Here is a 22,774-nt window from a genome sequence, read left to right as displayed (position 1 = left end):
TGTTTTTGTATGTAAACATAAGTTGTATTGATATCATTTTATGAATGAAGAAAAATAAGAACACATAGCCAGGTGCATCACTATTCCCATTGAAAATCTATTACTGTATGTAGGCTGTATGTATTTCTCCCTTACCTTGCTCCCCCATCTTTAATCCACTCAGCAGATCAATGCTCTCTGGTCCATCTTCTATTGTCTCCTCTTTGACCAGCAGCAGATCAGGCTTCCCATCCTCCATGTCTACTGACTGTAAGAGATACAGAGTGAGAGGATGTTGGATCAAGAAATCTGATAGGAGCACCATCTGATTGGGAGCATATTTTGATTTGGCAATGAGGGATTGCTGAGTACTATGCAAAAGTGTTAGTTGATTTTACTACTTGACACTCTTTCATGGTTTGAACATTGCAAAGGCATGGTCCCACACTAAATTAATGAAGACCTGGGCCCGGATCCACAAAGAGTCTCAGAGTAGGAGTACTGATACAGGATCAGTTCCCCACCCATCTACATAACCGTATTCATAATTATCTAAAAGGCTAAACTGATCCTAGATCAGCACTCATTCTCTGATAGGGTTTGTGGATACAGGCCCTGACCTAATACCATACAGACAGTAGTTCACAGTGGGCTCACCTCAGTGAGACTATGTGTGGTACTGTGCAGCTCAGGAGGAGGTGTAGTCTGGTTGTCCTCCATGATCATGGTCCCCTCAGGGTTCCCAAGACCCTCCTCACACCCCTCCTCCTTCACCAGCAGCAACTCGGGACCCTCCTCCTGGAAGAAACAGGTGATACAGACAAACCCACTTTCAACATGGAGCGTCTACCCATCCTCACTACGTTTGAGTTCTATACTGTAGTTACAGAATGACTTAATTGTTGTTAAACCCATCATTGTGGACATAAATATGATGTGGGTAAATAGTCAGCTATGATAAGTCAAAAGTCACAATGCCTGGATGCAATATTCTACTCAGGAATATTCAACACTGAAATCTGTTACTCTCGTTATTCCAAATGCATCTGTGGATCTTTTCTGCTGTAAATTCAAATCAAATATTCACATGCGCCAAATACAACAAGTGTAGACCTTACTGTGAAATGCTTACTTACAAGCCCTTAACCAACAGTGCAGTTCAAGAAGAGTTAAGAAAATATTTACCAAATAAACTAAAGTAGAAAAATTATAAAAAGTAACACAATAAAATAAGAGGCTATAAAAAGGGGGTACCGGTACCGAGTCAGTGTGCAAGGGTACAGGTTAGTCGAGGTAATTTGACATGTAGGTAGGGGTGAAGTGACTATGCATAGATAATAAAACAGCAAATAGCAGCAGTGTACAAAACATATGGGGGGAGGGGGGGTTAATGTAAATAGTCCGGTGGCCATTTGATTATTTGTTCAGAAGTCTTATGGCTTGGGGGTAGAAGCTGTTAAGGAGCCTTTTGGTCCTAGACTTGGCGCTCTGGTACCGCTTGCCGTGCGGTAGCAGAGAAAACAGTCTGCGACTGGAGTCTGACAATATTTAGGGCCTTCCTCTGACACCGCCTGGTATAGAGGTCCTGGATGGCAGGAAGCTTGGCCCCAGTGATGTATTGGGCCGTACGCAATACCCTCTGTAGCGCCTTACGGTCAGTTGCTGAGCAGTTGCCGTACCAGGCGGTGACCAGTTAGGATGCTCTCGATGGTGCAGCTGTAGAACTTTGAGGATCTGGGGACCCATGCCAAATCTTTTCAGTCTCCTGAGGGGGAAAAGGTTTTGTTGTGCCCTCTTCACGACTGTCTTGGTGTGTTTGGACCATGATAGTTTGTTGGTGATGTGGACACCAAGGAACTTGAAGCTCTCAACCTGCTCCACTACAGCCCCGTCGATGTTAATGGGGGCCTATTCGGCCTGCATTTTCTTGTAGTCCACGATCACCTCCTTTGTCTTGCTCACATTGAGGGAGAGGTGGTTGTCCTGGTGCACCACACTGCCAGGTCTCTGACCTCCTCCCTATAGGCTGTCTCATCGTTGTCGGTGATCAGGCCTACCACTTGTGTCATCAGCAAACTTAATGATGGTGTTGGAGTCGTGTTTGGCCACGCAGTCATGGGTGAACAGGGAGTACAGGTGGGGACTAAGTACACACCCCTGAGGGGCCCCAGTGTTGAGGATCAGCATGGCAGACGTGTTGTTGCCTACCCTTACCACCTGGGGGCGGCCCGTCCAGGATCCAGTTGTAGAGGGAGGTGTTTAGTCCCAGGGTCCTTAGCTTAGTGATGAGCTTTGTGGGCACTATAGTGTTGAACGCTGAGCTGTAGTCAATGAACAGCATTCTCACATAGGTGTTCCTTTTGTCCAGGTGGGAAAGGGCAGTGTGGAGTGCAATTGAGATTGCGCCATCTGTGGATCTGTTGGGGCGATATGAGAATTGGAGTGGGTCTAGGGTATCCGGGAGGATGCTGTTGATGTGAGCCATGACCAGCCTTTCAAAGCACTTCATGGCTACCAACGTGAGTGCTATGGGGCGGTAATCATTTAGGCAGGTTACCTTCACTTCCTTGGGCACAGGGACTATGGTGGTCTGCTTGAAACATGTAGGTATTACAGACTCGGTCAGGGAGATGTTGAAAATGTCAGTGAAGACACTTGCCAGTTGGTCTGGCATGCTTTGAGTACATGTCCTGGTAATCCGTCTGGCCCCATGGCTTTGTGATGTGGACCTGTTTAAAGGTCTTGCTCACATCGGCTACCGAGAGCGTTATCACACAGTCATCCAGAACAGGCTGGTGCTCTCGTGCATGCTTCAGTGGTGCTTGCCTCGACGCGAGCATTAAAGGCATTTATCTCGTCTGGTAGGCTTGCGTCACTGGGCAGCTCGCATCTGGGTTTCCCTTGGTAGTCCGTAATAGTTTTCAAGCCCTGCCACAGCCGACGAGCGCCAGAGCCGGTGTAGTAGGATTCAAGCTTAATCCTGTATTGACGCTTTGCTTGTTTGATGGTTCGTCTGAGGACATAGCGGGATTTCTTATAAGCTTCCGGGTTAGAGTCCCACTCCTTGAAAGTGGCAGCTCTAGCCTTTAGCTCGATGCGGATGTTGCCTGTAATCCATGGCTTCTGGTTGGGATTTGTACATACTGTCACTGTGGGGACGGCGCCGTCAATACACTTATTGATGAAGCTGATGACTGAGGTGGTATACTCCTCAATGTCACTGGATAAATCCCGGAACATATTCCAGTCTGTGCTAGCAAAACAGTCCTGTAGTGTAGCATCTGCATCATCTGACCACTTCCGTATTGAGCGAGTCACTGGTACTTCCTGCTTTAGTTTTTGCTTGTAAGCAGGAATCAGGAGGATAGAATTATGGTCAGATTCGCCAAATGTTAGGCGGGGGAGAGCTTTGTATGCATCTGTGTGTGCAGTAAAGGTGGTCTGGTTTTTCCCCCTCTGGTTGCACATGTGACATGCTGGTAAAAATGTGGTAAAACAGATTTAAGTTTGCCTGCATTAAAGTCCCCGGCCACTAGGAGCGCAGCTTCTGGATGAGCATTTTCTTGTTTGCTTATGGTTGGTTGAGTGCAGTCTTAGTGCCAGCATCAGTCTGTGGTGGTAAATAGAAGGCTACGAATAATATAGAGAACTCTTGGTAGATAGTGTGGTCTACAGCTTATCTTAAGGTACTCTACCTCAGGCGAGCAATACCTCGAGACTTCTTTAATATTAGACATTGCACACAAGCTGTTATTGACAAATAGACACACACCCCCACCCCCTGTCTTACCAGATGTAGCTTCTTCTCTGTTCTGCCGATGCATGGAAAATCCTGCCAGCTCTATATTATCCATGTCGTCGTTCAGCCGACACTCGGTGAAACATAAGATATTACAGTTTTTAATGTCCCGTTGGTAGGATAATCTTAATCGTAGGTCATCAATTTTATTTTCCAATGATTGCACGTTAGCCAGTAGAACGGATGGCAGTGGGAGTTTACTCGCTCGCCTACGGATTCTCAGAAGGCAGCCCGACCTGCGCCCCCTTTTCCTCCATCTTTTCTTCACACAAATGACGGGGATTTGGGCCTGTTCCCGGGAAAGCAGTATATCCTTCTCATCGGACTCGTTAAAGGAAAAAGCTTCTTCTAGTTCGAGGTGAGTAATCACTGTTCTGATGTCGATAAGTTATTTTTGGTCATAAGGGACGGTAGCAGCAACATTATATACAAAATAAGTTCAACAATGCAAAAAAACTAACAAAATAGCAATTAGGAGCATGTAAAAGTTCAGCCATCCTCTTCGGCACCATCTTAATATCTACTAAATTGTAGTTCAAACCTAAACGAAAAGGACGGGTCTGTGTGAATCGGAAGGTGCCATCGACGTGGACACTGAGTCGCGATCCCTGACTCTACACATTTTGCGATGGGGTGGAGAGAAATGTTTGCAGTTTTGAATATGATATCCGAGTGAGAGTGACGAACAAAATCAATGGGGGCCCCCTGGTTGGTAATATGACCATGATCACTACAAGTTTAGATAGCTGGCTGGACTAATTTACCAATCTTAAAAATGTTAGCTGACATGGGCTAATTGAGCAGCAGTCAGTGACTGACATAAGATTAACTGCTGATGCACAACCAAATTTCGTAATATATATATATATATATATATATATATATATTTAAAAAAAAATGTAATATCTGTTTTTGGAAATTGATATGCGGGCCGGCAGTTGTCCATCTCTGCTCTAAACCCAAGGACATGTTGCCAGGGTCCATCTCTCCTCTAAACCTAAGGATATGTTGCCAGGGTCCATCTCTGTAGTGTAAGAACAAGACAGAACATCAACACCAGTGTCTAACGCATCACCATTACCACGGGAAGGAACCGTCCTCTGGCTCTGGTGAAATACCAGTAAATACTCTGAGCCAAGAGCAGGAGGACAGCCCAGTCTCTCTGGGTTTGATCTGTGGTCAGATCCTGTGTGTAAGAGCTTGTGTGTCAAAGTCTCTGTGTCTGTCTCTGACGTGAGGACGGCGTTCAACTGACCTCTGTGATGCTGCGTCGGGTCCTGGCCTGGGACGCGGCGGCGAGGTCTTTCGGAACTACAGGGTCCGCTACTCCGGCAGCTGCTCCAGTCTGGATGTCTCTGCTGTGCCGTGGGTCTTCCTCTCCTTCAGACCTCTCCTGCTTGACCCCAGGACCTGCAGCCTCTGCATCTGCAGACTGACACAAGAAGAGAGGAGGTTATTATCGGTACATTAGTAGACTTGGAAAACAATGTCATAGCGAAGTCTCACAAGCTCCCCATTGGCAGATAAATAAGGATGTACATGTAAGCAAGTGAACAGGCCACATTTTCTGTACTTAAAATGTTATGTCACACTATGACACTAACCTCTATCACAATAACATTCTGCGTTGAGGTTCCACTCCCCTCATCTATAACTATGGGTTGGTCATTTCTCCACACGTTGTGTCCCGCTGGCTTCACAAAGCTCCTGTGGCCTCCAGTGAGATGTCCTTCATGTAAGAGAGTGATTGGGGGGGGAAAGGGTGGTTAAGTTAGGTACTGTCAATGCTCAACGCTATATTGTATACTATTGACCGTCTACAATTGGCAAGGATGTAAGGTAACACTTCTTATAACTTCTTGATACACAATTTATTGATCGATGTATTATGTTCCATGCTTCACATTGTTTTCATTGTATATAATAATATGAAATTCAGTACATCAAGAATCTGGTTAGAATAGTTTTTGTCTTTGTGCAATAATAATTTGTTCTTAATTGACCTGCCTGGTAAAATAAAATAGTGCTTTGTAATCAGGGGCTAGTATTGCATACTATCCAGCAACTGACCGAGACCCAATTCCAGATAACACATCGGAACATATGCGCTGAAGGGAACTGGGCGACAGGTCCCGCAGCCTTCTGCAAAAAGTACCTCTTGCCATTCCTCTGTATCGGTCGAGGATCTTGACACTACTGGGACGACTGGCGAGGACGCGCTCTCTCGTTGTCCTCTCTGCGCGCTCGTGTTCCAGTAGCTGTAGTTTCCTCCGCAATGTCCTGTTTTCTTTCTGGCTTTGAGTTATTTCTAAACGAAACACTGCATAGTCGTCGTCTACGAGTTTACAGATATCTGCCACAGCTGCATTCGCTAGCACCTCCATGATGGAGGCTATTTGAGTGTGAAAAACCATACAGTTAGTAACGTTAGCCATTGTTAGCAGGTAAAGTAACTAGCCTTACCTAGATAACAATAATCAACCAAGTCCTCTCCAACGCGAATTAAATATTACATGGGGGTAAGTATGTGATGCTTTGCCGTTAAATTAGTCATATTTTGAGTTCCATGTCGTTAATAATCGTCTAAATAACAATAGAAAACGCTCAAGTTTAAATTGTTCTTGGTCACTGTTTACTTTCGTTTGCACTTTAGAGAAAGGATATTATTGGTGTGCGTCATGGCTCAAAGGGCGTGGCAAATGAAAAGGGTGTGCGTGCTGTTCATTGACTTACGGTAATGCTTATTACGTTACACATCAACCTATTGATGATTAGTATATTTCAATCGTTTTCTCTAGCGTACACAGCTACAAAGTCATAATTATGGCTGAACTCTGCCTATTTCTACAATTTCTCTAAACATTGATTTTGAACCTAACCTTAACCACAACGCTAACATTATGCCTAACCTTAAATTAAGACCAGAAAGGAATTTTTTATTTTCATGTATTTTTATGATATAGCCAATTTTGACTTTGGCTGTGTTATCTAGTGAAACCCCTTTCAAACTCAGAGCAGTAAATTACCTAAAAAGAACGGCTGGCTAGATCATATCGGTGGCAAGAACAGAACCCTATAGGTTCGAAGGAAATTCTAATTCTAAATGATAAATACGCAAATAAATGGGGCTTTGTACATTCTGATGGGTTTTATACTGTTTAATAAAACTTCAAACAAAATCTGTAATATAGTGGTCACTTTGAATGCAGCGTTTGACATAACGAATTAAAAAGCCAGGGAAGGTCATTGTGACAGGGTAGGAACCAATGTTGGTCAGTGTTTCCCAGTGGACCCTAATTAACGTTACATGAAATGTTTCGCTTACTGTAGCTGAAATATTTATGCTTTGCCTGTTCCTCTTCGATTTAGGATATACCGTTGCACAAACAACATGCTGATCTCGGCCTACACCAGGTATCCGGCTAGATAGCTACGTTTTCTCTGACTAGGTGCGATGAGCATTAGCTAATACGATTTATTTTAACCACACCTTGCTAAGAAAAGACAAACTAGTTGTTTGCAGACAGTAAGATACACAAACGAATAGTGAAATGATAGAATGCATTGACCATGCAGACTGTCATTTCAAGTGGTAGTTGTGACTCGTGGTAGCAGCAAAACATGCTCTCCTTGAGTGACACCGAGTGCAGGGCTTGGTGTGTGTGGAAGGAGAGGGAGACAACTCAAGTAGCAAACGGAATAAACTATAAAAACACTGGCTTAACACAACCGTTATACAAGTAAAAACCCAAACTACTGGTATATAGTAAAATATAATATACCGCCTGGCCCTACTTTACATGATCACTATAATATTTCAGCTAAAGAATGGTTCCCAGATATTCTCTGTGTACATCTCAAGACACACTGCTACGATTTCTCCCCATTGTGGACACTCCTATGTCTGATAAGGTTACTCAGGCGGGAGAAGCTCTTGTAACATAGTTTGCACTTGAAGGGCCTCTCATTGGTGTGAATGGTCTGGTGCTGCTTCACATATTTCACCTTAGCAAAGCGCTTACCACACGTGGGGCAGGCATACGGTTTGTCGCTGTCCGTCCTAATGCTCAGCCTCCCACGTTGTGACCCAATGACACCAGAAGAGGTAGAAGCAGGAGCCACCACCCTCAGGTGGTTAGTCTTTGAGCTCCCTCCTTGACCTTTAGCCATTGTTTGGGTGTTGTTGGGATTATGTGCTGTGTTATAGCCTAGGTACCTCTCGTGGTGAACGCCCATCCTGACCCTCTCTGTATTGGTGGGGTAATCCTGAGGTAACTGAGGAAGGCTAGACCCAGGCTTTCTATGAACCCAGACCCCACCAGGTGGGTCTCCCACCATTCCCTGTGAAGGCTGAAGCCCAGGGTGACCTGCTCTGTTCATCATGGATACTGTGGTGTTTGTATCATAGGAACAGGAGGGTCTATCTCTATCAGCCCCAAGCCCTGCTTCATCTCTGCACTGAAACTGTGAAGAGAAGGGTCTGGGCTGCAGACTGGATCCCTGACTGGAGCCTCGGTTTCTCTGATGACCACCAGGACTGAGGTTGTTCAGTCTACCTGTCCCCTGGTTGTGTTCTGTGTAATGGTGGTGGAGTGTCTGTCCCTTACGGTTCGGTCCTGGTTCCAACTCGGGAAGGATGAGCGATGGCTCCTGATCCAGGGTCCTGATCCAGGGCCAGGGTTTGTGACCAGCCACTTCAGAGGTCCAGTCTCTCCTGCCAGCAACACCGGATATCAGCAGGTCCTCATGGACTGCAGACTGTAAACACAAATTGTACAGAAGATAATGTAAAGGTTTATATAAGAAACTCTTTGCTGTACACACAGAAACATGATATTATAAATGTTAACCACAGTCAAGCCCATCTCTAACACTGTGATTCAAGTACCTAACAATATGGAGCCATTGGAGTTTATTATAGAAAATGTCTATCTGCGTTGATTCAAGAATTAAGTATAATGTTTTGGTTTTAGCCTGAGATAAGGGAAACTCAGTCCCTGCAATGATAAAAAAATAACCAAGTCAATCAGCACAGAGTCAATTTTGTATTGAATTTCAACGAAATGGTCATACTCACATAATGTGAATTACAGTACTTGTATTGCACAAAACAATACATGTGACAAGTAGAATAACTTCGCACTATTTACTTTTCTGTAAATCTGGTACACGTGCTTTGATGAAATTAATTTTAGAATACTTTGGAAAAGGTTCAACATTACATTAATAATCATTTATTACATTTCTATAGCGCTTTTCATAGAATCTCAATGCGCTTCAAGAGCAAAAAGAAACAAACAAGCAATATATCGGGTCAACCAATAGCGGGCCAAGTCTTTGAAAGCGGCATCCTCCAAAGACGGAGAGGGTCAGTTCACGGCTTAAGCGAAGGGAGCTAGACAGAGGATGGTGACGAAGTCTTGCTGACGATCTTGTAGAGGGTAACTCTGGGAACCAGCCTGAGTCTTATAGCCACTGGACTTCTCCTCTGTGTAGCAGCCACTTAGGTGATGCTCCAGCAGCTCTGGGCACCAGAAAGCTCACCGCGCTTGGTTCAGAATAGTAGCCGGTAGTCCTTAGTTACGAGCCCTCAGCACTAGTGGATTCCTCTAGCTCCCATTCCTCTCACGCTTCAGGCGGCGACTCAAATAATGTTCTTAAAAGATCTGGAATTGGCAACCAGGTGAAATCAAAAAAAGATGGTACTGTGTCCAGATGCATTTTGTAAACAAAAGCTAGCTAAACCAAAAAGTGCTAAACGGTCAGTCAATCTGCAAATCCTTGGCTTAAAAATGGTAGACATTTGCAATAAAAAAACTTGATGTTATTAAAAACAAAAGAGCTGATTAAAAAAATATATTAAAAACACCTCTAACTAAATATGTCCAAATTTACACATTGCTTCACTACTTCATGTCAAGTAAACCTGAATAAAGGCACTATCGTCTCATTATAAAACACCAGCATTAAACAACAGGACAAGGTTGTCACTTTTCATTAGTGAAGCATTTTTACAGACACCATCACACCAACCATATCATCTACTCTGCTTCATCATACTCATTCTTTCCTCAGTTCACCTCATCCAGTTCCCTACTACATCCTAAACCAACAGAATTAACTACAAACTAACTAGTACTACATTACATGTCATAATACTCGGGCTGTGTGCATTTTCTGCTGGTGTATCCTGAGGTAGCTCCTCTCTGAGAACCTCTTCCCGCAGTGCAGACAGGCGAATGGCCTCTCTCCTGTGTGGACCTTCAGGTGCATCTTCAGCTGGTGCTGGTGTGAGAACCTTTTCTCACACTGGGGGCAGCTGAAGGGTTTCTCCCCTGTGTGGACCCTCTGGTGTCTCTTCAGGTTGAATGAGTGTGAGAAACTGGCCCGGCACAGTTGGCAGCCGAATGGTTTCTCCCCCGTGTGAATCCTCTGGTGGATCTCCACCTGTTTGGGGAAACTGAAGGCTTTCCCACAGATTCCATCTCCACTACTGTCATTTGTCAATGAGCTTGTGTAGCCATTTAGTGTTGGGGCACTGGCATTGTCTGAGGTCTGGTTTAACATTAGGAGAGTGTGAGGAGGACGAAGGCCAGGGAGTGTCTGTGTTGTCGCAGGGTCCATGTTCCAGTTGATAGATCCTATAGAAGGCAGGCTGAAGGCAGCACCTGTTAGGGGGTTAACCTGAGGTGCCATCAGTCTCTCTGAATCACAACTATAGGAGCAGGACGGAGCATCGCTAGCCGAGTCTGTGTCTGTTCTCACTGGCCGCATATGTACACCTCCCAGTCCCTGCAGACCAAATCTACGCCTCGCCCTGGTCTCAGCCAGTCTGTTGTCATGGAGACCAAGTTTGGATGTTGTTTTATGTTCAACTGTCTGTTTCTGGTTGTGGTTAACAGTGTTGTTCACCAGACCAGAGTTGAGGATGCTGTCCCATCCACTGACCTCCACTATGTTGCCTCTGGTCCTGGACTGCACAGTGATGTCATCCCCTGAGCCCTTGAATGCAGCCGCCTGGGATACCAAGATGGCTGGCCAGTCTCCTCTGTTAGCTCTGTTAGCCTCCAGCCAACCACCTGCAGGAAGAGGTTACAAAGTAGACTTTACAAACATGTCAGAGAACTCTACATATGGAGTTTGAGTAATTTACCTGGTCAGGTTCCTAAATTATTTTTGCATGTAAATATAAGTTTCATTTTATGAATGAAGAAAATGAAGAAATAATTATAGCCAGGTGCATCACTATTCCCATTGAAGATCTATTCCCATTGAAGATCTATTCTATTCCTTCTATTCCCAACGCTCTAACCACTATTCCTAGTGGTTAGAGCGTTGGGCCAGTAACCGAAAGGTTGCTGGATCGAATCCCCGAGCGGACAATGTAAAAATCTGTCGTTTTGCCCCTGAACAAGTCCGTTAACCCACTGTTCCCCAGTAGGCCGTCATTGTAAATAAGAATTTGTTCTTAACTGACTTGCCTAGTTAAATAAAGGTTAAATAAAATAAAAAAAGTAGGCTATACACTCAGTGGCCATTTTATTAGGTACACCCATCTAGTACCAGGTTGGACCCACCTTTCCCTCTAGAATAGCTACAGATACGCTGTGGCATTCAAATGTTGCTTAGTTGGTATCAAGGGACCTAACGTGCCAGGAAAACATTCTCCACACCCTTACACTACCAGCCTGTAGCGTTGACACCAGGCAGTATGGAGCCCTGGACCCATGCTGCTTACGCCAAATCCTGACTGCCATCAGCATGAGGCAACAGGAACAGGGATTCGTCGGACCAGCCAATGTTTTTCCACTCCTCAATTGTCCAGTGTTGTTGATCGCGTGCCCACTGGAGCCGCTTCTTCTTGTTTTTAGCTGATAGGAGTGGAACCTGGTGTGGTCGTCTGCTGCAATAGCCCATCCATGACAAGGACCGACGAGTTGTGCGTTCCGAGATGCCGTTCTGCACACCACTGTTGTACTGCGCCATTTTATTTGTCTGTATGTGACCCGCCTGTTAGCTGGCACGATTCTTGACGTTTTTTTCACCCAGAGGACTACCACTGATTGGATGTTTTTTTCTTGATCGCACATTCTCAGTAAACCCTAGACACTGTTGTGCGTGAAAAGCCCAGGAGGCCGTTTCTGAGATACTGGAACCGGCGCGCCTGGCCCAACGATCAAAGTTGCTTAGGTTACTCGTTTTGCCCATTCTAACGTTCAAACAAACAGTAACGGAATACCTCGGTGCCTGTCTGCCTGCTTTATATAGCAAGCCACGGCCGTGTGAATCACTGTCTGCAGGAGCAAATCATTTTCGTGAACTATATTGGTGTACCTAATAAACTGTGTGAGTATGTCTCCCTTACCTTGCTCCCCCATCTTTAGTCCACTCAGCAGATCAATGCTCTCTGGTTCGTCTTCTATTGTCTCCTCTTTGACCAGCAGCAGATCAATCTTCCCATCCTCCATGTTTACTGACTGTAAGAGATACAGAGTGAGAGGATGTTGGATCAAGAAATCTGATATGAGCACCCTGCTATGGAGCATCTTCTGATTGGGCAGAGAGGGATTGCTATGAGTACTATGCAAACGTGTTAGTTGATGTGACTACTTGACAATCTTTAATGGTTTGATAATTGAAAGGCATAGTCCCACACTTAAGACAAAATGTATCCACAAACCATCTCAGAAAAGGTCTTAGGAGTACTGTTAAAACCTGTTTTAAGACGACAACAACAAAAAACAGCTCAGAGTTGTTTTTAGGATGATGTTAAGACACTGCCCAGACAGTCTGAGCCAGGAGTAAAATCAACTCATAAGTTTTCAGCTGGCAATCACGACAGTTTGAGGTACCGCAAAGGAGAGACCGTGATGATGCTTATTGACATTGGTTATTCCCCATCATTTGCAACAATCGCGATGAGGCATCGCCCGCTGTGAACTCTATAGCACGCTTCAGACAACCACAGTGAATGGGACTGTACATCAAATGTAATTTCCGACTGACGCGATCACTTTGCCTACTCTTATTTATTGCTTAAAATGTTGGCACGAATAACCTTTGCGACACATCTCCTTTGCATAGAGTTGATCAGGCTGCTGATTGATTGTGGAATGTTGTCTCACTCCTCTTCAAGGTACCGGAACGAAACAGTCCGAAACGGAGAGGTGCCGGATCCTGCTCCTCAAATTAAACACTGGTTTTGGAATATTGACAAGTTCCAGTTGGGATACAAGTGCGCTCTGATCGTCTCAATTATCATTTTGGCCAAAAAAGTGTCCGACTCGAGTGATTGACAAGTGCTCACTCCATTAAAGGCTTAGGCCATATTTTTCAGCAGCTTTGATGTTAGGCTCCAAAGGGATAACTTGAAAGAACATGTAGGTAATTAAGCATAGCATATGAAATAGACCTCGTGAAATCATTGTCAAACGCGCAAGAGATACTGTTGCATGTAGGTCTAGATCATTTGATTGATCATATAGAAATATCAACAAACAAAATGAACAACTCTAAAGCAATTGCCTGTCTATGGCGCAGGAACCACTGACTCGCTGCATTTTCCTATTATCAAGACACCTGCTGATAACTCTTAACTGGTTAGGACATCTCATGAGGTCTCCTAAATATCTGTCGACCAGGTGGGACTCATGACTAAAGAGGTTTCATGCATAGCTTCTATTTTTACCCGTAGGAGTAAAATGTATCTTCTCAGCACGTACGACCAATTTTCTACTTTGAGTCGCTTTATGGATAGCGGGCTGAACGAAGTCTCAGAGTAGAAGTGCTGATCGAGGATCAGTTCACCACCTGTCTATATAGTCTTATTCATTACGATCTAAAAGGTAAAACTGATCCGAGATCGGCACTCCTGCTCTGAGACACTTTGTGGATACGGGCACTGAACTAATACCATACAGACAGTAGTTTACAGTGGGCTCACCTCAGTGAGACTGTGTGTGGTCCTGTGCTGCTCAGCTGGTTCCACTGTGGGTTCAGGAGGAGGTGTAATCTGATTGTCCTCCATGACCATGGTCCCCTCAGGGTTCCCCAGACCCTCCTCACACCCCTCATCCTTCAACAGCAGCACCTCTGGACCCTCCTCCTCCTGGAAGAGACAGGTGATACAGATTACACAGACATACACTCCCTCAGAGGTGTATCATACGAAGCCAGCTAGATCTACTCAGGGTTTCACAATCCAGCTCAGGCTTCATCAGTACTACAACGGTGGATATTGCTCATCCGCCTGCCCGCTAACTCTAGCAGGCTTGGAACTGCGCAACACTGAAACATCAATCCATGGGTGGGTCAGTGCCACATTTTCATTTGTGCCGAAATCAAAATGAAGGAAAAAGTTATCTTGCAAATTCAGCAGGCTATGGTGTGAAATAGGATTTTAGAAGTACCGTCTTCATTTTATTACTTAGCGTTAATGCTGTTTTTGTTGTGCTTATCAATGCATGTGCACCTTTTTTCCCACTCTTATCTATATATATATGTGTATTTGTCAAACAAAAGTTTTACTGTGCTGTGAAGTTTTAAATACATTCTGTCATTACTAAATAATGTGACAGGTATTTTACTATTTAACACAGAAAACATTTGATTTTATAAAATATTGAAGTGTTCTTACTCAAATGAATAGGTGATGATGCATTCTTTGCGAGAGGGAGGTAATCTGATTTTAATTGGTCCTCAAGGAATGCTTACTAACAGGGATGTAAACACATTTTTTGTGGATATGGAAAATATCTAACACTTTACATATTGCGTTTATATTTCTGTTGTATATATAATTGTGGAACGAACAGCGGACTGAAGATGGGACGGTCAGGCATTTGTGCGGTTGAGTCCATTCTTTTCTGTAACATGGACTCCTAACAAGGCAATGAAACTTCGTAGCTCCTTGCTGAAACAAGCAAAATGTTGTATTATGCCATCATTGACTTGAATGGGGACGCCGGTTCTATTCATCATATTTCTATGGCAGAACATGCAGTCAGGAGTGAAGGAGAGGAGAACATGTGTGCCTTTATAATGTGGCAGGCCAATTACCTTCATCCAAAATTCCATGACCGTCACTGCCGTAGTGTAGGTATATTTAGTAAGTGTATATTTGTTCTAAAGCGCTGTTGGGTGTATGCAGAATAGGGTGAGATCAGATGTGATGTATACTAAAGAGAGTCTCAATGAAAGTCTCAGAATGAAAAGTCCCATTTTATGTTTATTAAACAAGTTTTAAATACATCATATGAAAACCACACATACTTCCGGCTCAACTACAAATCTGCATGGACTTGATGAACTGCATTCATTTTCTCATTAAAAGTGTCTTGGGGGAAAAAATTAAGTAGTTGAATGGAAGTAATGAAATAGACATTTGTGAATATCATATTGCCTACATAGTACAAACACTATGTAAGAGACTCATTAAGCTTATAAATGCCTTTATATATCACACAATGCTTGAATAAAATATTCCACACAAATCTGTTATTCCCATTATTTCTATCTCTACTTTGCACATTCTTCCACTGCAAATCAACCATTCCAGTGTTTTACTTGCTATATTGTATTTACTTCGCCACCATGGCCTTTTTTTTGCCTTTACCTCACTTGCTCACATTGTATATAGACTTATTTTTCTACTGTATTATTGACTGTATGTTTGTTTTACTCCATGTGTAACTGTGTTGTTGTATGTGTCGAACTGCTTTGCTTTATCTTGGCAGGCCGCAATTGTAAATGAGAACGTGTTCTCAACTTGCCTACCTGGTTAAATAAAGGTGAAATAAAAATGTAAAAAAAATCCCGTTATTCTGACAACCATCAAAATGAACCTTCGTCTTTAAAGGAAGACTCAGCGCTATGAGGTTTCCACTATCAGAACTGCAGATATTTTGATGAGCGTGATGCTAGACTTTGCTCTCTCAGTCACACAGAGTATCTGTGCATGCACACGGGTTCGCTTCACGTTGCTATAACGTGGTAGCTGTGGTACCAAAACCGCAGAGACGTTAAGCCTCATGCTTAGTTGTTGCGCAAATTGACCCGCTACTGTTATTAACTTTGTGCATGTACGTCATCTTGCAGAGTTTAGCTTTAATGCAGGGTTGGATTGAAATGTCAGAAGCTATCGACTGGAATTGTTTATTTCGACGTTATTGAGTGTAATGGTTTTTCTTTTGGTGTATCCTGAGGTAGCTCCTCTCTGAGAACCTATTCCCACAGTGATTACAGGCAAACGGCCTTTCTCCAGTGTGGACCCTCAGGTGCATCTTCAGTTGGTGTTGATGGGAGAACCTCTTTTCACACTGGGGGCAACTGTATGATTTCTCCCCTGTGTGGACCCTCTGGTGCCTCTTCAGGTTGCCAGCCTGGGCGAAGCGCATATGACACTGGGTACAGCTGAAGGGTTTCACACCTGTGTGGACCCTCTGGTGGATCTCCAACTTCTGGGTGCAGCTGAAGCCTTTGTTACAGAACATTCAGAGGAACCGTTTGTCTCTACTATTGCCTGATGTTGCTCCCCCTCCCTGAGTCTCGGCTCTCGATCTGTCGTTTGAGTTCAATACCTGATCAAAAATGATGCGGCCGTGTGAATCGGAAGGCCCCATCGACGTGGACACTGGGTCGGGACCGCTGAACGTATGTAAAGGGGAGTGGGTTGTCTCTAAGCTTTCCCTGTAGTCTAAGTCGTCACTGGTGCTGCCCTGTGAGTGTCCTTCTCCTAACTGAGTCTCGTCTATATTCCATGTCAGAGGAGCGTCGCCTTCCACTTTCACAGTCACTTCATCTACGACCAGACCCTCCCCTTTCTTATCTAGGCACCCTTCAGAGTATACAGTACTACTGTACCGGTTCCAGTCCCCTCTAGACAGATCAGTCTGTGTCTCTAAATCCAAGGATATGTTGCCAGGGTCCATCTCTGTGGTGTAAGAACAAGACGGATCATCACCTCCAGTGTTTAACGCGTAACTTATCTCCATAGGAATTAACCGTTCCCTGGCTCTGGTGTAATACCGATAAGTACTCTGAGCCGGGAGAAGGAGGACAGCCCAGTCTACCCAGACTCAGTCTCTTTGGGTCTGATCTGTGGTCAGATCCTGTGTGTGAGAGCATTTGTGTTACAGTTAAAGTCTTGGTGTCTGTCTCTGACTTGAGGACGGCGTTCGGCGTTCCACTGACCTCCGTGATGCTGCATCTGGTCCTGGGCTGCGCTGGGGTGGTAGTGGGGTCCTTTGTGGCTACAGGAGGCTCTCCAGCCGCTCCAGTCTGGATGTCTCTGCGTTGCCGTGGGTCCTCCTCTCCTTCAGACCGCTCCAGCTTGACCCCAGGACCTACAGTCTCTGTATCTGCAGACTGACACAAGAGGTTATTACAGGCACATGAGTTGAATAGGGTAACAATGGCATAGTGAAGTCTCACAGGCAGATAAATGCTGATGTACATGTAAGGAAGTGAATATCTGAGGGGAGCCTTTCTGAAATGTACTGTAATACCATTACACTGACCTCTATCACTATAATGTGCTGGGTTGAGGTTCCACTCCCCTCATCAACAGTGATTGGTTGGTCATGTCCCCATGTATTGTGTCCCGCTGGCTTCACAAAGCTCCTGTGGCCTCCAGTGAGATGTCCTTCACCTGAGAGAGTGATTGGGGGGGAAAAGTGGTTAGGTACTGTCAATGCTCAACGCTATATTGTACACTATTGACAGTTTTGACACTAGAAATGTCAAGGATGTAAGGTGACACTAAGCATAACTTCTTGATATACTATTTATAGATGGATTGATTGTTACATGCTTCATATTCTTTTCAATTATAATTAATAGGAAATGCAGTGAATCAAGATTCTGATTAGAAAATGATTGTTTTTTTGCAAGTTAGTTAAGTAAGTAAAGTGGAGTTATTGTATACTATCCCAAAACTGACCAAGACCCAAATCTGGTTAACCTGTTGTTCACGCATCTGAAGTCACACGTGCGCAGATCGCCCCGCAGCATCCACATTCAGAAAAATGTACCTCTTGCGATTCCTCTGTATCTGTCGAGAATCTTGACACTACCGGGACGACTGGCGAGGGCGCGCTCTCGCACCACCTTCAGGTCCAGTAGCTGTAGTTTCCTCCGCAATGCCCTGTTTTCTTTCTGGCTTTGAGTTATTTCCAAACGGATCACTGCATAGTCGTCGTCTACGAGTTTACAGATCTCTGCCACGGCTGCATTCGCTAGCACCTCCATGATGGAGGCTATTTGAGTGTGAAAAACCATACAGTTAGCCATTGTTAGCAGCTAGCTAACGTTAGTTACCTATTAACAGATCTATCCACCAAGTCCTGTCCCCAACGCGAATTAAAAACTACCTGGGATAAGTATGTGATGCTGTGTAGTTAAATTAGTCATATTTCGAGTTCCAGGGGGTTAATAAACGTCTAAATAACAACAAGAACGCTAAAGTGAAAATTGTTGGTCACTTCTGTTTACACTTCCTCAGTGGTTTGTAAATCGCGTTTGACAACCACATTTATTGATGCATTACCGCCACCTACTGGACTGTGGACCAGAGCTGGATAAGGTCTGAAGTTGAATCCTATCCAATTAAACAATTCTCCCTATCGGAAATACATCATTACCTTAAGGTTTTCTTAACAATTAAATTAAACTTGGCTGTTCAATACCATTATTCCTACTAATAAAACTGTCCCTTTCCCTCCCATATCGCTGTCACTGAAATAGAATGTGTTCCACTCTCTCCATCTCCTGGCATTGATCACACTTCCCAGTCGGATGTTTCCCTAATTTCAAAGTGCTGTTGAGCCTTGTGTGTCCCAGTTTCAGTCTTGTGATTACGTCTTCCTCCCTTCTCTGTTGACCTGAGGACCCCCCCCACCTTTTCCTGGATCTTATACAGGTGTCTTCCCTTTCCCTCCCTGTTCCACAATTCTATCCATTACAGTTTTTTTCTGATTGCTTATCTTATCTATCTTTGAAACTATAGGCTATTTTTGCAAAACTCTACACACTAACCACCAAAACATTATAAAATTCTTGCAAAACTCTTTACTCTTAAAAAAATGCATTTGCATCAATTCAGTACACACAAACCATCTTTTGAATAAGCACACGAAGCACCAACTACGCACTGATAGTACAAATGAAAAACACTTGTGGCTTTTACTTTTTCTGTGTGCAGGGCATAGCAGTTTGCAATAAAGTTTTGTCATACATGTAGTAAACACAGGTATCCAAATGTGTAAATTATGGATGTGTATTCCGAACATAACAAACTATCAATACAAATAAGGGGGAAAAGGTTTTTTCCCCTCAATGTTCTCCTCAAACAACAAAAGCGCAGTAGAAGAAAACAAAAACATTTGTGTTAGAAAAAAAAGAACAGAAGAAAATTAGGCTAAATCTCGCCGCCTTTGTGGGTCTGGCCATAAGACTTCATCCACATCACATGCGATGTTGTCTTGAGCTAGGCAGCGTGGAAAGTATCGCCTGGAGTCCCGTATCCAGGCCTGGCATGACCCCTGATCGATGTCTCCACAAGCCTCCTCCATTGCCTGTAGAAGGGGTATGCGTTGGTGGGGCTGGCGATCGTACACCTTCCAACGCCATGCAGAGAAGAATTCTTCAATAGGATTCAAGAACGGAGAGTATGGGGGGAGATTGAGTGAGATGAAAAGTGGGTGACCTGTGAACCAATTGCGGACCACAGCAGCCCGGTGGAAACTAACATTGTCCCAGATGATAACGTACCTGGGCTGCTCTGGCCCCTGGTCATTAGGGATTAGTCTGTTATGGAGGGTGTCCAGAAATATGATAATGTGTGCAGTGTTGTATGGGCCTAGGATTGCATGATGGTGAAGGACGCCGTTTTGACTAATAGCCGCACACATTGTTATGTTGCCACCACGTTGTCCCGGGACGTTGATGATGGCACGGTGTCCAATGATATTTCTGCCGCGGCTCCTTGTTTTTGCAAGGTTGAAACCTGCCTCGTCCACATATATTAGCTCATGATGCACTGCATCTGCTTCTAGCTCCATGACACTCTGAAAGAGACAAAACAATGTAGCACAGTAGGAAAAGACAGGGATCAGTCAATATGATGTAGCACCATATACTTCCAGATGCAGTACCAGTGATAGGATAGTATAGCTTACCTGCACATATTCATATCTCAGTTGTTTTACACGGTCTGAGTTTCTTTCGAAAGGGACTCTGTACAGCTGCTTCATCCTAATTCTATTGCGTTTCAGTAGACGAGACAGTGCAGAGAGACTCACTCTGTTGACGTTTTGGAATACGGTGTTATCTGCCATTATGTGGTCCTGCAGTTCTCTGAGTCTGATGCAGTTATTTGCAATGACCATATTTACAATGTGGGTCTCCTGCTCTGGGGTGAACAGTCGACCTCTTCCGCCAGATGCTGGTTTTCTTGCAGTTCTGTAAAAACATTTGAATGGTTTTAGTGATAGATCCTTCTCATTATGAACGTACAGTACATATTACTGTACCAGTAAGACTACAGCACTTAGTCTCATTTCGAAATATCCAGATGATACCTGTAACATTATAGCGGCTCAGATTTGGTTGAACCCGTTGCCCAGTCTCCCTCATGCTCGTCCCATGGTTGACAACATGGTCAACCACAGTCGCTCTGATTTCATCAGTTATTGTGTTCCTGACTCCTCGTCCTCTCCTTCTCCCCGTCCTACTTCACCTCCTCGTCCTCCTCTAGTTCTCACCCCTCTTACTCTCTGTCCAATACTGGCCTCCATTGTTGTCCAAACCAAATGTTTACCTGTGGCCTTTATAGTGCTCAAGCTCTGATTTGTAAGTGAACTCATTATCTAAAAGTGTTTTCACATGTGAAAAGGCAAATGGCGAAATTGTGTAGCAATGTAGAGACCAATGTTTACAGTTTTGCTAGAAGTATGTTATTAAATTGCAAACTGAGTGTAAAGCAGAGAACGTGCATTCAGTTTGGCACACTTGGTTAAAGCATTGGCTACAAGTGTTAATGGTTTCAGAGATGGTGCTTCAAGAATCGCTGTTAGTGTTTAAGCATAAAAAAACACTAATCTCTTGGCCTCTGCTTTACTTAATAGAAAGGATCTTATTGGTTGGCGACATGACGTCATAGCTCAAAGGGTGTGGTTGAATGAAAAAGGTATGCACGCTGTCCTTTTGAAATGCAGAACTGCTTATTACATTACACATCAAATCTCCTATGATCAACATCTTTCAAGCTCAGAGCACTTGTTTAGAAAGAACAGTGTGTTAGCAAGAACAGAGTAGAAAATAATATAATTACTTTATTCCATCTACACTGAACAAAAATACGATTTACAGTTCATATAAGGAAATCAGTCAATTGAAATAAATAAACGAGGCCCTAATATATGGCTTGCACATGACTGGGAATACAGATGCATATATTGGTCACAGATACCTTTTAAAACAAAGTAGCGGCTGGTTCAGAAAACCAGTCAGTATCTGGCGTGACCACCATTTGCCTCATGCAGCGCAACACATCTCCTTCCCATAGAGTTGATCAGGCAGTTGTTTGTGGCCTGTGGAATGTTGTCCCACTCTTCAATGGCTGTGCGATGTTGCTGGATATTGGCGGGAAGTGAAACACGCTGTCGTACGTGTCGACCCAGAGCATCCCAAACATGCTCAATTGGTTGACATGTATGGTGAGTATGCAGGCCATGGAAGAACTGGGACATTTTCAGCTTCCAGGAATTGTGTACCGATCCTTGCGACATGTGGTCATTGCATTATACTGAAACATGAGGTGATGGCGGCGGATGAATAGCATGGCAATGGACATCAGGATCTCATCACATCAGCAAACCATTCGCCCACACGACACCATACACGCTGTTTGCCATCTGGCCGGTACAGTTGAAACTGGGATTCATCCGTGAAGAGTACACTTTTCCAGCATGCCAGTGGCCATCGAAGGTGTGCATTTTTCCACTTAAGTCGGTCACGATGCCAGACTGCAATCAGGTCAAGACCCTGGTGAGGACGACGAGCACGCAGCTGGGCTTCCCTGAGACGGTTTCTGACCATTGTGAGCAGAAATTCTTCGGTTTCATCAGCTGTCCGGATGGCTGGTCTCAGACAATCCCGCAGGTGAATAAGCCGGATGTGGAGGTCCTGGGCTGGCGTGGAGACACGTGGTCTGTGGTTGTGACGCCGGTTGGATGTACTGCCAAATTCTCTAAATTGACATTAGAGGTGGCTTATGGTAGACAAATGAACATTCAATTATCTGGCAACAGCTCTGGTGGACATTCCTGCCAATTGCATGCCAATTGCACGCTCCCTCAAAACTTGAGACTTCTGTGGCGTTGTGTTGAGTGACCTTTTATTGTCCCCAGCACAAACTGCACCTGTGTAATTCTTAATATGCCACACCTGTTAGGTAGATGGATTATCTTGGCAAAGGAGAAATGCTCTCTAACACAGATGTAAACACATTTTAGAGAAATAAGCTTTTTGTGCGTATGGACAATTTCCGGGATCTTTTATTTCAGCTCATAAAACATGGGACCAACACTTTATATGTTGCGTTTATATTTTTGTTCAGTGTACATCACCTCAGTATGTTAAATATTAAACTGACCTTGTTCTAGCCTAGGTTTAGTTTCTCTAAAAACATATTTACACAAGCCCGTTTCAAATGAAAAGTTAACAAAGGGGTTGTTGAGTGATACAGTGGCTTGCGAAAGTATTCACCCCCTTGGCATTTTTCCTATTTTGTTGCCTTACAACCTGGAATTAAAATAGATTTTTGGGGGGGTTGTATCATTTGATTGACACAACATGCCTACCACTTTGAAGATACAAAATATTTTTAATTGTGAAACAAACAAAAAATAAAACAGAAAACTTGAGCGTGCATAACTATTCACCCCCCCCCCCCCCCAAGAGCCACCTTTTGCAGCAGTTACAGCTGCAAGTGTCTTG

The 22,774-nt window shown here is 44.1% G+C and overlaps 1 protein-coding gene across 1 annotated transcript in view; it reads right to left on the bottom strand.

Moving 5' to 3' along the window:
• Positions 1-22,774, bottom strand: part of LOC139566691 (uncharacterized) — a 44,868-nt gene that overhangs the window by 1,897 nt on the left and 20,197 nt on the right. The window contains exons 7-18 of the mRNA XM_071387941.1: positions 17,809-18,076; positions 17,296-17,426; positions 16,970-17,143; positions 13,722-13,886; positions 12,144-12,255; positions 9,938-10,857; positions 7,673-8,536; positions 5,934-6,231; positions 5,383-5,507; positions 5,034-5,210; positions 637-777; positions 136-247 (exon numbers count right to left, since the gene is read on the bottom strand). Of these exons, the coding sequence (XP_071244042.1) occupies positions 136-247; positions 637-777; positions 5,034-5,210; positions 5,383-5,507; positions 5,934-6,231; positions 7,673-8,536; positions 9,938-10,857; positions 12,144-12,255; positions 13,722-13,886; positions 16,970-17,143; positions 17,296-17,426; positions 17,809-18,076 (3,487 nt within the window). The remainder of the gene's footprint in view (positions 1-135; positions 248-636; positions 778-5,033; positions 5,211-5,382; positions 5,508-5,933; positions 6,232-7,672; positions 8,537-9,937; positions 10,858-12,143; positions 12,256-13,721; positions 13,887-16,969; positions 17,144-17,295; positions 17,427-17,808; positions 18,077-22,774) is intronic.

The sequence above is a fragment of the Salvelinus alpinus genome, chromosome 39 (assembly GCF_045679555.1).
Source record: "Salvelinus alpinus chromosome 39, SLU_Salpinus.1, whole genome shotgun sequence".
Classification (NCBI taxonomy): Eukaryota; Metazoa; Chordata; class Actinopteri; order Salmoniformes; family Salmonidae; genus Salvelinus; species Salvelinus alpinus.
The sequence above is the reverse complement of the archived record's forward strand: the minus strand, read 5'-3'. Positions and strand labels throughout refer to the sequence as shown.